Genomic DNA, 17105 nt, shown 5'->3' on the forward strand with positions numbered 1-17105 from the left:
GTGCCCTCCCAGTCCATCCCAGTGCCCCCCAGTCCATCCCAATACCTCCCAGTCCCTCCCACTTCATCCCAGTGCCCTCCCAGTCCATCCCAGTGCCCTCCCAGTGCCTCCCCAGTCCATCCTAGTGCCTCCCAGTCCATCCCAGTACCCCCTCACTCCAACCCAGTACCCCCCCAGTCCATCCCAGTGCCTCCCAGACCCTTCCCAGTCCATCCCAGCAAAGCCCCACTCGCACTCCGCCCCACCTCTGGGGCCGCATTTATTGACCCCCCCACCCCCGGGGGGGCACACACCCACCCCGCCCCCCCCCCCCCAACACCCCATATTTACACCGGGGGGGGGGGATCCCACACGCCGCCCGCCCCCCCTCAGCACTCGATGGAATCCTCCAGCAGCTGCAGCAGCGCGGGGGGAACCCCGGGGGGGGGCGGCGGGGGGGGGGGGACCGGGAGGAGGGGCTTCGCTGTCGTGCCCCCCCCCCTCCGTGCCCCCCCCTCCTCCCCCCTCGGCGCTCTCTTCGCTCGTTTCCTCCTCTTGCAGCGCCGGCAGCGCCGTCCCCCCCCCGCCGACCCCCCCCCCTCCGCGAGACCTCTCGACGTCCCCCCCCCGCCGGTGACCCCCACCCTCCCACGACCCCTCCGCGTGCCCCCCCCCAAGACCCCCCCCCAAATCCTCGCGAGATCCCTCCGCTTGCTGGTCGTCCGCGCCCCCCCCCGGGCTTTGCTGGGGGGCGGTGATGATGGTGGTGGTGGTCGTGGGGGGGGGGGGGCGGAGGAGGGGGTGGGGGGGGCGGGGGGGGCGGAGGAGATTCGTTGTCCCCCGTCCCTCCCCCCCCCCCCGGGGGTCGCCCCCCCCTCCCTACAGAGTTGGCCACCGGTGTGTGGGGGGCGGGGGGGGGCTGAGGGGGTGGGGGGGGAGGAGGGGAGGAGTTTCCCCCCCCCGCGCCCCCCCCGGCGTCGCCCCCTTCGCTGCGGCCGTCGGGGGGGCGATTGGGGGCCGGGGGAGTCGGGGAGGATTTGGCGGCCGGAACCTGGGGAGAAAGGGGGGGGGGGGGGGGGGGCAGAAGGGGAGAGGTTAGGAGACCCCCAAAGGACCCCCCCCCATTTAACTCCCCCCATATTGGATTCTTGCCCCCCCCCGCAATCTATAGGGTCCTCCCAGGATTCCCCTCCCCCGCGAGACCCCACCCATATGACCCCCCCATATGAAACCCCCCCAGACCTCACGATAGAACCCCCCTCCCTCACAGCCCCCCCTCGTACACAGGACCCCCCCCCCGTCCCCCCATATATGACCCCCCCCCCCATTGGATCCCACCTCTTAGAACTGACCCTCATAGGACCCCCCCCGGACTCTCTATATGACCCCCCCCCCAATAGGACATCCCCCATTTTATCCCTCCGTGGGACCCCCCATAGGACCCCCCCCATACGCCTCCCTCCCCCCCCCAGAACCTCCTCAGGACTCTTCATATGACCCCCCCCATAGGACTTCCCCAATGGACCCCTCCCCCTATAAGAACCCCCCCCCTCCCAGGACCCTCTCCTATGACCCCCCCAATGGACCCCCCCCCAGAGAAGTCCCCCATATGACCCTCCCATAAAACCCTTCCCTCTGTATGATTACCCCCCCAGGATCCCCCATAGGACCCCTTCATATGGCCCCCCCCAATTTGACCCCCCCCATAGAACCCCCTCATAAGACCCCCCTAATTGGACCTCCCCCCATACAACCCCCCCATATGCCGCCCCCATTGGACCCCCCCCACAGAACCCCCTCATAAGAGCCCCCATTGGACCCCCCCCATAGAACCCCTCCCCATAGAACCCCTCATATGACCCCCCCTTCCTCATATGACCCCCCATTGGACCCCCCCATAGAACCCCCTCATAAGACCGCCCTAATTGGACCCCCCCTCATAGAACCACCCCATATGCCCCCCCCATAGAACCCCCTCATAAGACCCCCCCATTGGACCCCCCCTTAGAACCCCCTCATATGACCCCCCAATTTTGACCCCCCCATAGAACCCCCTCATAAGACCCCCCTAATTTGACCCCCCCATAGAACCCCCCCATAAGACCCCCCATTGAACCACCCCACAGAACCCCCTCATATGACCCCCCCAATTTGACCCCCCCATAGAAGCCCCTCATAAGGCCCCCCCAATTGGGCCCCCCCCATAGAACCCCCCCATATGACGCCCCCATTGGACCTCCCCCATAGAACCCCTCATATGATCCCCCCTTCCTCATAGAACCCCCCCATATGATCCCCCCCCATAGAACCCCCTCATAAGACCCCCCAATCGGACCCCCCCCATAGGACCCCCCAATATGACCCCCCCATTGTACCCACACCCAATATAACCCTCTCATAAGACCCCCCCCAATTTGACCCTCCCCATAGAAGCCCCTCTTAACCCCCCTAATTGGACCCCCCCGATAGAACTCCCCCATATGACTCCCCCAATTTGACCCCCCCAATTTGACCCCCCCCATAAGACCCCCCCATTGGGCCCCCCCCCCATAGAACCCCCTCATATGAACCCCCCCAATTTGACCCCCCCCATAGAACCCCCTCATATGACCTCCCCCAATTTGACCCTCCCCATAGAAGCCCCTCCTAAACCCCCCTAATTGGACCCCCCCTGATAGAACTCCCCCATATGACTCCCCCAATTTGACCCCCCCCCATAGAACCCCCTGATAAGACCCCCCCAATTTCACCCCCATAGAACTCCCCCCATATGACGCCCCCATTGGACCCCCCCATAGAACCCCCCCCATATGACTCCCCAATTTGACTCCCCCCATAGAACCCCCTTATAAGACCCCCCTAATTGGACCCCCCCCATAGAACCCTCTCATAAAACCCAATTGGAGCCCCCCCAAAGGACCCCCCCATATGACTCCCCAATTGCCCCCCCCCATAGAACCCCCCCATAAGACCCCCCCATTGGACCCCCCCGTAGAACCCCTCATATGACCCCCCCCCTTCCTCATATGACCCCCCCAATGGAACCCCCCCCCCCCCCCCGGAGAATTCCCCCTCATAAGACCCCCCCATTTGGACCCCCCCCATAGAACCCCCCCATATGACCTCCCCATTGGACTCCCCCCTCATTGGATCCCCTCATATGACCCCCCCCCCATAAAACCCCCCCATAAGCCCTCCTCGTGCCCCCCCCCATTTACCCCCCCACGTCCCCCCCCCCCTCACCGGCTGGAACCACCGCAGGCTCTATGCGTTTTGGGGGGGGGACACACAGAGGAAGACATCAGTCGGGGGGGTTGGGGGGGGGCAACTCCTCCCTTATAACCCCCCCACCCCCACACAAGACCCCCCCACCCAACACCCCCTCATATGATACTACGTGTGCCCCCCCCCCCACATATATGGACGCCCCCCCTTGAGGGGACATCCCTCCAAGTGTGCCCCCCCCATATAAGCCCTCCAGACCCCCCCACATTTGTCCCCCCCACCATGTAGATGCCCCCCCCCCCATATCAGTGACTCCCCCATACGTGTCCCCCCCCATATATACCCCTCTCTGCCCCCCCCCCCCATATGGTTCCCCCCCACAGAGGCAACCTCCCCATATATGAACCCCCCCATATATGAACCCCCCCCCATATATGAACCCCCCCCCCCCATATACGCCTCCCAGAGCCCCCATATGAGACCCCCCCCCCGAAAAAAATATATCCCCCCATATGTTCCCCCCCCCCATGGATGCCCCCCCCCATCCATACCACCCACCTCCCCCATATGAGCCCTCCCCCCTTATATACCCCCCCATAAGCCCCCCCATACAGGTGCCCCCCCCCAACAGATACCCCCCATGGGTGCCCCCCCCCCCCATGCACACCCCCCCAATTCCCATCCCCGCCCCCAATATGCCCCCCCACATGCACCCCCCCTTACTGACACCCCCTCATAGATGCCCCCCCTCATAGATGCCCCCCCACATATCTACCCCCCATAAGTGCCCCCCCCATATAAGTACCCCCCCATACAGACACCCCCATGGCTGCCCCCCCCCCAAATACCCCCCAACTCCCCAATTCCCCCCCACCCCCCCATATGCCCCCCCCCCATATCGGTGCCCCCCCATACAGACACCCCCATGGCTGCCCCCCCCATCGATGTCCCCCCCCCCCCATAATGCCCTCCCATATAGGTGCCCCCCCCCATACACACCACTCCCCAATTCCCCCCCCTGCACCCAATATGCCCCCCCCCATATAGATGCCCCCCAATAAATACCCCCCCATATGTGCCCCCCCTTACAGGTACCCCCCCATACTGCCCCCCCCCACGGATGCCCCCCCCAACACACCATTCCCCAATTCCCCCCTTCCCCCCTCCTCGTCCCCCCCCATGTAGGTGCCCCCCCCATACCTGCCCCCCCCCTCATGTAGGTGCCCCCTCCCCCCACAGGCACCCCCCCATACTGCCCCCCCCCCCCACGAAGACCCCCCGCCATACTACCCCCCCCATGTAGGTGCCCCCCCCATACCTGCCCCCCCCCTCATGTAGGTGCCCCCCCGTCACAGGCACCCCCCCCATACTGCCCCCCCCCCCCACGGAGACCCCCCCCGCATACACACCACTCCCCAATTCCCAATTCCCTCCCCCTGCCCCCCCCAAGTAGGTGCCCCCCATACTGCCCCCCCCACAGATGTTCCCCCTCATACACACCCCTCCCTTGTCCCCCCCCTGCACCAAATATGCCCCCCCCCATATAGATGCCCCCCCATAAATACCCCCCCATATGCGCCCCCCCCACAGCTACCTCCCCATACTGCACCCCCCCATACACACCACTCCCCAATTCCCCCCTTCCCCCCCTCACCCCCCCCATGTAGGTGCCCCCCATACTGCTCCCCCCCCCACGGATGCCCCCCCCCCCCAACACACCACTCCCCAATTCCCCCTTCCCCCCCCCCCATGTAGGTGCCCCCCCCATACCTGCCCCCCCCCCCCACATATAGGTGCCCTCCCCATAAACACCCCCCCATACTGCCTCCCCCCCCGCAGGCCCCCCCCCATAGACACCCCTCCCCACCCCCCCCATGTAGGTGCCCCCCCCACAGGCACCCCCCCATACTACCCCCCCCCACGGATGCCCCCCCCCCCCATACACACCCCTCCCAAGCCCCCCCTGCAACCAATATGCTCCCCCCATAGATGCTCCCCCATAAATACCCCCCCAAATGTGCCCCCCCCACAGGTACCCCCCCATACTGTCCCCCCCCCACGGATGCCCCCCCCCCCCATACACACCACTCCCCAATTCCCCCCTTTACCCCCCCCCCGCCCCCCCATTTAGGTGCCCCTCTCCCCCACAGGCACCTCCCCATACAGCCCCCCCCCCACGGAGGCCAACCCCCCCCTCATAGACACCCCCCCCCGCCCCCCTCATGTAGGTGCCCCCCCTCCCACGAAGGCCCTCCCCCCCCATACTACCCCCCCCATGTAGGTGCCCCCCATGTAGGTGCCCCCCCCACAGGCACCCCCCCATACTGCCCCCCCCCCCACATAGGTGCCCCCCCCATAGGCACCCCCCCCATACTGCCCCCCCCCCCATACTACCCCCCCCATGTAGGTGCCCCCCCCCACCCTTCCCCCCCCCCCCCGTACCACATTGGGGTGTTTCTCCATGGCCAACGCCGCTCGCTGCCCCCCCCGCTGTCGCCGCTGTCGCCGCCTGGCGGCCCGGAGGAGTCCCAGCAGCACCGCCCCCCCCAACAGCAGCAGAACCCCCAGCGCCCCCCCCAGCGCCCCCCGGCTCAGTGCAGGGCTCGCAGTCGGTTCCGATGGGTCGGGGGGGGCTGGGGGGGAGAAAAAGAGGGGTGAGTGAGGGGCACTGGGGGGATGGGGGGGAATGGGATGGACTGGGGGGAGGTGGGGGGGTACTGGGAGGGACTGGGGGGGCACTGGGGGCTTTAATGGGATAACTGGGGGGTACTGGGAGGCGGGGGGGGGCACTGGGAGGGACTGGGGGGAGATGGGGGGGTACTGGAGGTGGACTGGGGGGAACTGGGATGGACTGGGGGGAGGTGGGGGGGTACTGGAGGTGGACTGGGGGGTACTGGGATGGACTGGGGAGCAGAGGGGGGGCACTGGGAGGGACTGGGAGGTAGTGGGGGGGTACTGGGAGGGACTGGGGGGAGGTGGGGGGGACTGGGATGAACTGGGGCGTTACTGGGAATGGACTGGAGGGCAGTGGGGGGTACTGGGATGGACTGGGAGGGTTACTGGGGAGTAGTGGGGAGGGTACTGGGATGGACTGGGGGGAGGTGGGGGGGTACTGGGAGGGTAGTTGGGGGGCACTGGGAACTTTACTGGGATAACTGGGGGGTACTGGGAGGCAGTGGGGGGGCACTGGGATGGACTGGGGGGAGGTGGGGGGGTACTGGGAGGGTAGTTGGGGGGCACTGGGAACTTTACTGGGATAACTGGGGGGTACTGGGAGGCAGTGGGGGGCACTGGAATGGACTGGGGGGAGGTGGGGGGGTACTGGAGGTGGACTGGGGGGAACTGGGATAGACTGGGAGGCAGTGGGGGGGTACTGGGAGGCAGTGGGGGGCACTGGAATGGACTGGGGGGAGGTGGGGGGGTACTGGAGGTGGACTGGGGGGAACTGGGATAGACTGGGAGGCAGTGGGGGGGTACTGGGAGGAGGTGGGGGGACTGGGGGAGTACTGGGATTTGGGGTTATGGGGCTGTGGGGCTTTAGGGTGTGGGGTTATGGGCTGCAGTCTATGGGGCTGTGGGGTTATGGGGCTGTGCTCTATGGGGTTTGGGGTTGTGGGGTTATGGGGCCGTGGGGTTAAGGGATTTGGGGTTATGGGGTTGTGCTCTATGGGGCTGTGCTCTATGGGGTTTGGGGTTGTGGGGTTATGGGGCCGTGGGGTTAAGGGATTTGGGGTTATGGGGTTGTGCTCTATGGGGCTGTGCTCTATGGGGTTTGGGGTTATGGAGCTGTAGTTATGGGGCTGTGAGGTTATGGGGCTGTGGATTATAGGGCTGTGGGTCTAGGGGGCTGTGCTCTATGGGGTTTGGGGTTGGGGGGTTATGGGGCTGTGGGGTTATGGGGCTGTGGGGCTATGGGGCTGTGCTCTATGGGGTTTGGGGTTGTGGGGTTATGGGGCCGTGGGGTTAAGGGGTTTGGGGCTGTGCTCTATGGGGCTGTGGGATTATGGGGCTGTAGCTATGGGGCTGTGGGTTATAGGGCTGAGGGTCTATGGGGCTGTGCTCTATAGGGTTTGGGGTTATGGGGTTATGGGGTTATGGGGCCGTGGGGTAATGGGGTTTGGGGTTATGGGGCTGTGCTCTATGGGGTTTGGAGTTATGGGGCTGTAGGGTTATGGCGCTGTGGATTATAGGGCTGTGGGTCTAGGGGGCTGTGCTCTATGGGGTTTGGGGTTGTGGGGTTATGGGGCTGTGGGGTTATGGGGCTGTGCTCTATGGGGTTTGGGGTTGGGGGGTTATGGGGCTGTGGGGTTAAGGGGTTTGGGGTTATAGGGTTATGGGATTATGGGGTTATGGTGTTTGGAGTTATGGAGTTATGGCGTTACGGAGTTTGGGGTTATGGGGTTATAGGGTTTGGGGTTATGGGATTTGGGGTTACAGGGTTATGGTATTATGGGGTTATGGGGTTTGGAGTTATGGAGTTATGGTGTTATGGAGTTTGGGGTTATGGGGTTACAGGGTTTGGGGTTCTGGGGTTCTGGGGTTTGGGGTTATGGGGTTTGTGGTTATGGGGTTATGGGGTTTGAGGTTATGGGGTTTGTGGTTATGGGGTTATGGGATTTGGGGTTATGGGGTTATGGGGTTTGGGGTTATGGGGTTATGGGGTTTGGGTTTATGGGGTTATGGGATTTGTGGTTATGGGGTTTGGGGTTATGGGATTTGTGGCTATGGGGTTAGTGGTTATGGGGTTATGGGGTTAGTGGTTATGGGGTTATGGTTATGGGGCCGTACCCGCCTGCCCCGGCCACAGCACATCGAGCAGCACCGTGGCCGTATCCGATTCCCCCGACTGCTCGTCCCACACCTCCACCTGCGGGGTCACAGCACGGCCCCAAATGGCCCCAAATGGCCCCAAATGGCCCCAAACGACCCCATGGGGTCCCTCACCGCCCCACATCACTGTCCCCAGATGTCCCCATGGTGTCCCCACGGTGTCCCCACAATGTCCCCTCCGACCCCATACCCCCTATACCCCCCTCATCTTCTGACCCCATATCCTCCATATCCCCATACCCCCAATCCCCCCCTGACCCCATTCCCCCAATACCCCCCATACCCCCCAAACCCCCCACACTCCCCATCCCCCTCTGACCCTGTATCCCCCATATCCCCCCCCACCCCACACCCCCCATCCCCCTGACCCCATATCCCCCATCCCCCCCACAACCCCCATCCCCCTCTGACCCCATATCCCCCATATCCCCCCACACCCCACTGCCCCCATCCCCCTCTGACCCCATATCCCCCATCCCCCCCACACCCCCCCACACCCCCCCTGACCCCATCCCCCATATCACCCATCCCCTTCTGACCCCATCCCCCCTGACCCCATCCCCCCCACACCCCCCATCCCCCTCTGACCCCATACCCCATATCCATACCTCCCATACCCCCCATACTTCCTCATCGCTCTCTGACCCCATACCCCCAAATACCCCCATCCCCTTCTGACCCCATATCCCCCATATCCCCCATACCCCGATACCCCCCATATCCCCCATACTCCCTTCATCTTCTGACCCCATATCCTCCATATCCCCATATCCCCATCCCCCTCTGACCCCATATCCCCCATACCCCCCATATCCCCCATACCCCCCCATCCCCCTCTGACCCCATATCCCCCATACCCCCCATATCCCCCATACCCCGATACCCCCCATATCCCCCATACTCCCTTCATCTTCTGACCCCATATCCTCCATATCCCCATATCCCCATCCCCCTCTGACCCCATATCCCCCATACCCCCCCATCCCCCTCTGACCCCATACCCTCATACCCCCCATACCCGTCCCCCTCTGACCCCATATCCCCCATACCCCCCTCATCTTCTGCCCCCATATCCCCCATCCCCCCCCACCCCCATCCCCCCGCCCCCCACCTGCAGGCTGTGCGTCTCTGCGGGCCGCAGCCGCTGGCTCTGAGCCACCACCATTCCGTTGGGCATCAGCTGGAACAGCTGCGAGTCGGGGCAGCGCAGCGCGTAGTGCAGCTGGGGGTGCTGCTCCTGCGGGGTCCATACGGCCCTACGTGGCCCCACATCCCGCATCCCATAGCCCACATCCCACATCCCACATCCCACATCCCATAGCCCACATCCCACATCCCACATCCCATAGCCCATATCCCTCATCCCACATCCCACATCCCATAGCCCATATCCCTCATCCCACATCCCATAGCCCACATCCCACATCTGGGCAGCGCAGCGCGTAGTGCAGCTGGGGGTGCTGCTCCTGCGGGGTCCATACGGCCCTACGTGGCCCCACATCCCGCATCCCATAGCCCACATCCCATAGCCCATATCACACATCCCACATCCCACAGCCCACATCCCACCCCGCACACCCCCCATACCCCCCATGTCCCCCATAATCCCCATATTACCATATCCCCATACCCCCATATCCCCCCATCCCCCCCACACCCCCCATATCCACCCCACATCTCCCATATCCCCCCATATCCCCATAGCCCCCATACCCCCCATATCCCCATACCCACCCCACACCCCCCACACCCCCCATATCCACCCCACATTTCCCATATCCCCCCACATCCCCATACCCCCCACACCCCCCCATCACACCACCCATATCCCCCACACCCCCCCTTGCACCCCCATATCCCCATGCCCCCCACACCCCCCATATGCACCCCACATCTCCCATATCCCCATACCCCCCATATCCCCACATCTCCCATATCCCCATACCCCCCATATCCCCATATCTCCCCATATCCCCATACCCCCCCAACCCCCCATACCCACCCCACACCCCCCACACCCCCCACATCGCCATACCGCCCTACCCCCCCCCAACTCCCCGCAGCGCCCCCTATCGCACCCCGGGGAAATCTCCGTCCGAGGCGCGCAGGCGCAGTACGCGGCCGCCGAAGGTGGTGAGCAGCGCCGCGTCCCGAGGCCCGGCCGGCACGAAGGCGCGGAGCGAACGGAGCGGGAAGCGGGGCGGGTGGAGGTTGGGGAACAGAACGCGCAGCTCCAGCGCGGCCAGAGCGAACTTGGACGGGTCGTCGCGTTGGGCTGCCTGCGGTCGTGGGGGGGTCACGGGGTCACGGGGTTATATGGGGTCATGGGGTTATATGGGGTCATGGGGGTCGTGGGGTTATATGGGGTCATGGGGTTATATGAGGTTATGGGGGTCATAGGGGGGTCATGGGGTTATGGGGGTCATGGGGTTATGGGGGGTCATGGGGTTATATGGGGTCATGGGGGTCGTGGGGTTATATGGGGTCATGGGGTCATGGGGGGTCACGGGGGTCGTGGGGTTATATGGGGTCATGGGGGGTCATGGGGTTATATGGGGTCATGGGGTCGTGGGGTTATATGGGGTCATGGGGTTATATGGGGTTATGGGGGTCATAGGGTTGTATGGGGTCATGAGGTTATATGGGGTTATGGGGGTCATGCGGTTATGGGGGTCATGGGGTTATGTGGGGTCATGGGATTATAAGGGGTTATGGGGGTCATGGGGGGTCACGAGGTTATGGGGGTCATGGGGTCATTGGGGTCATAGGGGGTCACAGGGTTATGGCGGTCATGGGGTTATATGGGGTCATGGGGGTTGTGGGGTTATATGGGTCATGGGGTCATGGGGGGTCACGGGGTTATGGGGGTCGTGGGGTTATATGGGGTCATGGTGGTCATGGGGTTATATAGGGTCATGGGGGTCATGGGGGATCATGGGGGGTCATGGCGTTATATGGGGTCATGAGGTTATATGGGGTTATGGGGGTCATGGGGTTATATGGGGTTATGGGGGTCACGGGGTTATGGGGGTCATGGGGTTATATGGGGTTATGGGGGTTATGGGGGTCATGGGATTATATGGGGTTATGGGGGTCATGGGGGTCATGGGGGGTCACAGGGTTATGGGGGTCATGGGGTTATATGGGGTCATGGGGTTATATGGGGTTATATGGGGTCATGGGGTCATGGGGGGTCACGGGGTCATGGGGGTTGTGGGGGTATATGGGGTCATGGGGGGTCATGGAGTTATATGGGGTTATGGGGGTCATGGGATTATATGGGGTTATATGGGGTTATATGGGGTTATATGGGGTTATATGGGGTTATATGGGGTTATATGGGGTTATGGGGGTCATGGGGTTATATGGAGTTATGGGGGTCATGGGGGGTCACGGGGTTATGGGGTCATGGTGGTCATGGGGTTATATGGGGATATGGGGGTCATGGGGTCATGGAGTTACATGGGGGTCATGGGATTCTGGGGGTAATGGGGTCATGGGGGTCATGGGGTTATATGGGGTTATATGGGGTTATGGGGGTCATGGGAGGTGTATGGGGTCATGGGGGTCATGGGGTCATGGAGTTATATGGGGTCATGGGGTTATGGGGGTCATGGAGTCATGGGGGTCATGGGGGGTCACGGGGTTATGGGATTATATGGGGTTATATGGGGTTCTGGGGGTCATGGGGTCATGGGGGTCATGGGGGTCATGGGGTTATGGGGTTATATGGGGTTATGGGGGTCATTGGGGGTGTATGGGGTTATATGGGGTCATGGGGTTATGGGGGTCATGGGGACATGGGGGTCATGGGGGGTCACGGGGTTATGGGGGTCATGGGTTATATGGGGTTATGGGGGTCATGGGGTCATGGGGGTCATGGGGTTATGGGGGTTATATGGGGTTATGGGGGTCATGGGGTTATATGGGGTTATGGGGGACATGGGGGGTCAGGGTTATAGGAGGTCATGGGGGGTCATGGGGTAATGGGGGGTTATGGGGTGTATGGGGTTATGGGGGCTAGGGCGTTATGCGAGGTTATGGGGGATCATGGGGGACATGGGGGGTCACGGGGTTATGGGAGGTCATGGGGTGTATGGGGTTATGGGGGCTAGGAGGTTATGGGGGGTTATGGGGGATCATGGGGGATGGGGGGGTCTGGAGTTATGGGGTTATGGGTGGTCATGGGGGATCATGGGGTCATGGTGGGTCATGGGGTTATAGGAGGTCATGGGGTCATGCAGGATCATAGGGGGAGTTGGGGTTATGGGGGTCACTGGGGGTTATGGGGTGTTTGGGGTTCTCCCCCATGCCCCCCCGCCCCTCAATGTGCCCCCCCACCCCCAATTTCCTCCCCTCCCAACCCCCCTGTCTCCCCCACCCGCTCCATGCCCCCCCATGCTCCCCCATTGCCCCTATGTGCCCCCCCTTAACACCCCCGTGCCCCCCCCTCACCCTTATATGTCCCCCATCCCCCCCTTACCCCTATTTGCCCCTCCACCCCCCCATTCCTCCCCCAAACCCCCCAGTGCTCCCCCCATGCACCCAACCCCCCCATGCCCCCACCTTCCCCCCCATTACCCCTATGTGCCCCCCCCCATGCCCCCCCGTTCCCCCCATAAACCCCCTCAATCCCCCATTGCCCCCCCTCCCAACCCCCCCCACCCCCCCATGCCCCACCTTGTACCCCCCCACCATCCCCCCCGCACCCCCCCCCCGGTGCCCCCCCTTGCCCCCCAACCCCCCACACTTCACCCCTTAACCCCCCCGTTTGTACCCCCCACTGCCCCCCCAAGCCCCCCCCCATGCCCCACCTTGTACCCCCCCACCGTCCCCTCCGTACCCCCCCTGCGTCCCCCCTTGCCCCCCCAACCCCCCCGAACCTCCCCATACCCCCTCATTGTACCCCCCACTGCCACCCCTAACCCCCCGTTTGTACCCCCCTACTGCCCCCCCGTGCCCCCCCTTGTACCCCCCACTGCCCCCCCAAGCCCTCCCCCCATGCCCACCTTGTACCCCCCCACCGTCCCCCCTGTCCCCCCCCTGCGCCCCCCCGTGCCCCCCCCCCCACCATGACACTCAGCCGTATTCTGGGGGTCTCGGCGCTGCTCTCCACGGCTCTGAGCAGCGTCACGGCGCCGCTCTCGTTATCGATATGGAAACGGCCGCTGTGCCGGCCTGGGGGCGGGCACAATATTAATGACCCCCCCTCCCATGGGTCTGACACCTCCCCCCAATAGGGTTTAAATGGGGGGGGCACAACATTAACGACTGCCCCCCCCATGGGTCTGACACCTCACCCCCCCAAAAAAAATAAGGGTTTAAATGGGGGGGGCACAACATTAACGACCCCCCCACCATGGGTCTGACACCTCCCCCCTCCCCAAAATGGGCTTAAGTGGGGGGGGGGCACAACATTAACGACCCCTCCCCCCCCACATGGGTCTGGTCTGACACCTCACCCCCCCAAAAAAAAATAGGGGTTTAAATGGGAGGGGGCACAACATTAACGACCCCCCCCCATGGGTCTGACACCCCCCCCCCCCATAGGGTTTAAATGGAGGGGGCACAACATTAACGACCCCCCCCCCCATGGGTCTGGCACCTCCCTCCCCCCTCCCCAAATAGGGCTTAATTGGGGGGGGGGGGCACAACATTAACGACCCCCCCCATGGATCTGACTGCCCCCCCCCCATCAAAATAATTGGGGATTAAATGGGGGGGGGGGCACAGTATTAATGACCCCCCCCCAAGGAATCGGACAGCCCCCCCCCCCCAAAAAAAAGGGGGTTCAAATGGGGGGGGCACAACATTAATAACCCCCCCCCATGGATCAGATCACCCCCCCACCCAAATAAGAGGGGTTCAAATGCGGGGGGGGAGGCAGGGGGGGGGGCACAATATGGGGAGGGGTCTCTGGATAAGGGGGGGGGGGGGCACAGCATTAATGACCCCCCCATGGGCGTGAGGCCCCCCCTCCATTCTGTTCCCCCTCCCATATCCATGCCCCCCCCACGCCCCCCCCATATCCCTGCCCCCCACGGCTGTGCCCCCCCCCATATCCGTACCCCCCCACATCCATGCCCCCCCCCCCAATACACCCCCCATATCCCTGCTCTCCATGTCTGTGCCCCCCCCCAGGATTCCCCCCCCATATTAGTGCCCCCCCTACAAATGCCCCCCCCCCGCAAATCCATGCCCCCCCAACTCCTCACCCCCCCCAAATGCCCCTCATGTCCGTGCCCCCTCCCCACGCCCTCTATATGTGTGCCCCCCCCGTGCCCCCCCCATATCCCTGCTCCCATGTCTGTGCCCCCCCCGCTGCCCCCCCATATCCTTCCCCCCCCCATATCGATCACTCCCCCAAATGCCCCCCCATATCCTCACCCCCCCCCTCAGATCTCCCCATATCTGTGCCCATCCCCATGCCCCATCCGTGCCCCCCCCACCTCATATCAGTGCCCCCCCCAGCTGCCCCCCCCCCCCATATCTACCCCCCCCCCCAGCATCTCACCCACCGCCCCACGCTTCCCCCATATCTGTGTTTCACCCTACATCTGTGCCCCCCCCCCATGCGTGCCCCCCATACTGCTCCCCCCTCAGATATCACCCCCCCCCGTGTGCCCCCCCCCATTTATGGGTGCCCCCCCCGCACCGGGCAGCAATGAATAGATGATGGGCGCCCGCAGCTCCGCATCGCCGTCCTCAGCGTGGATGGAGCCGGGGCTGAACCGCAATGGGGCGCCCTGGGGGGGGGTGGGGGGGGCACACGTACATGGGGGGGCACACGTACATGGGGGGGGCACGCGTACATGGGGGGGCACACATTGGTGGGGGGCACACACACATGGGGGGCACACATTGGTGGGGGCCACACACATGGGGGGGCACACACACATGGGGGGGGGAGAGAGGGAACAAAAGGGGTCATTGTCTGTTTCATCCACCCAAGACCCCCAGCTGAAACCCCCCCACCCATAGACCCCCCACCCCACTCCACCCCCCCACCCCCCATAGACCCCCACATCCCCCAACCCATAGACCCCCTCACCCCAAAGACCCTCCATAGACCCCCACCCATAGACCCCCCAACACCCCCAATACCCCCCATCCCCCAACACCCCCCATTCCCCAACACCCCCCCTTCCCCCATCCTCCTCGTCCCCCCCCATAACCCCATACCCCAACACCCCCCGTATCCCAATCCTCCCCCCATCCCCCAATACCCCCCATCCCCCCACCCCCCTCATTCCTCCCCATCCCCCCATCCCCCCATCCTCCTTGTCCCCCCACACCCCCCATCCCCCCATCCCCCCCATACCCCAACAGCCCCCATTCCCTAACACCCCCCATACCCCAATACCCCCATCCTCCTCGTTCCCCCCCATACCCCCATACCCCAACACCCCCATACCTCAATTCTCCCCCACCCCCATACCCCAATACCCCCAATACCCCCATCCTCCTCGTCCCCCCCCATACCCCACAATACCCCCAAACCCCCCGTACCCCAATCCTCCCCCCCATCCCCCCATCCTCCTCATCCCCCCCATATCCCCCATACCCCAATACCCCCATACCCCCATTCCCCAACACCCCCATACCCTCATCCTCCTCGTCCCCCATCCCCCAATACCCCCCATACCCCAACACCCCCCATTCCCCCATCCTCCTCGTCCCCCCCATATCCCCCATACCCCAATACCCCCATACCCCCATTCCCTAACACCCCCATACCCTCATCCTCCTCGTCCCCCATCCCCCCATACCCCAACACCCCCGTACCCCCATCCCCCAATACCCCCCATACCCCAACACCCCCCATTCCCCCATCCTCCTCGTCCCCCCCCATCCCCCCATCCCCCAAAACCCCCCGTATCCCAATCCTCCCCCCCATCCCCCAATACCCCCCATCCCCCCACCCCCCTCATTCCCCCCCATCCCCCAATACCCCTCACCCCCCAGCCCCCTCATTCCCCCCCATCCCCCAATAGCCCCCATCCTCCTCATTCCCCCCAATACCCCCCATACCCCATCCCCTCATTCCCCCCCCACCCCCCAACACCCCCATCCCCCCACCCCCCTCATTCCCCCCCCACCCCCCAATACCCCCCATCCCCCCACCCCCCTCATTCCCCCCCACCCCCCAACACCCCCCATCCCCCTGCCCCCCTCATTCCCCCCCATCCCCCAATACCCCCATCCCCCTCATTCCCCCCAACACCCCCCATCCCGCTGCCCCCCGCCCCCCCACACACAGGCAGCTCCCCCTGGGTGATGTTGGCGCTGTAGGTGGGGCTGAGGCAGAGGTTTGGGGCTGGGGGCGGCGCGCAGGGCAGGAACTGGGGGTACTGGTCGTCCCCGTCCTGAACGCGGACCCGGACCCGCGCCGAGGCGTTGAAACGCTCCTTCGTGTTCATCTCCTGCGGGGGGGACAGCAGTAGGGACAGCATGGGGACATCGGGGGGGACAGCAGGGGGACGTTAGGGGGACGTTTGGGGCCAGCAGTAGGGACAGCATTGGGGACATAGGGGGGACGTTTGGGGACAGCAGGGGACAGCACTGGGGACATTTTGGGGCCAGTAGTAGGGACAGCATTGGGGACAGCATGGGGACATCGGGGGGACGTTTGGGGCCAGCAGGGGACAGCACTGGGGACATTTTGGGGATAGCAGTAGGGACAGCATTGGGGACAGCATGGGGACATTTTGGGGACAGCAGTAGGGACAGCACTGGGGACAGCATTGGGGACATAGGGAGGATGTTTGGGGACAGCAGGGGACAGCAGGGGGGACAGCAGCGGGGACATAGGGGGGATGTTTGGGGACAGCAGGGGACATCACTGGGGACATTTTGGGGACAGCAGTAGGGACAGCATTGGGGTCAGCATTGGGGACACAGGGGGGATGTTTGGGGACAGCAGGGGACATCGGGGGGACAGCAGTGGGGACATCTGGGGACAGTATTGGGGATATCACTGGGGACATAGAGGGACGTTTGGGGACAGCAGGGGACATCAGGGGGACAGCACTGGGGACAGCAGTGGGGACAGCAGAGGGACATTTGGGAAC

General features: G+C 64.0%; 1 protein-coding gene across 1 annotated transcript in view; it reads right to left on the reverse strand.

The window, feature by feature from the left end:
• Positions 1 to 368: 368 nt before the first annotated feature.
• LOC149919309 (cadherin-related family member 5-like) overlaps positions 369 to 17105 on the reverse strand; it is a 35367-nt gene continuing 18630 nt past the window's right edge. The window contains exons 8-16 of the mRNA XM_090134369.1: positions 16293 to 16457; positions 14690 to 14780; positions 13106 to 13212; positions 10113 to 10313; positions 9146 to 9271; positions 7993 to 8071; positions 5647 to 5837; positions 3223 to 3243; positions 369 to 395 (exon numbers count right to left, since the gene is read on the reverse strand). Of these exons, the coding sequence (XP_089990495.1) occupies positions 369 to 395; positions 3223 to 3243; positions 5647 to 5837; positions 7993 to 8071; positions 9146 to 9271; positions 10113 to 10313; positions 13106 to 13212; positions 14690 to 14780; positions 16293 to 16457 (1008 nt within the window). The remainder of the gene's footprint in view (positions 396 to 3222; positions 3244 to 5646; positions 5838 to 7992; positions 8072 to 9145; positions 9272 to 10112; positions 10314 to 13105; positions 13213 to 14689; positions 14781 to 16292; positions 16458 to 17105) is intronic.

Source organism: Phasianus colchicus, chromosome 1, assembly GCF_987193195.1.
Source record: "Phasianus colchicus chromosome 1, bPhaCol1.hap1.1, whole genome shotgun sequence".
Taxonomy (NCBI): Eukaryota; Metazoa; Chordata; class Aves; order Galliformes; family Phasianidae; genus Phasianus; species Phasianus colchicus.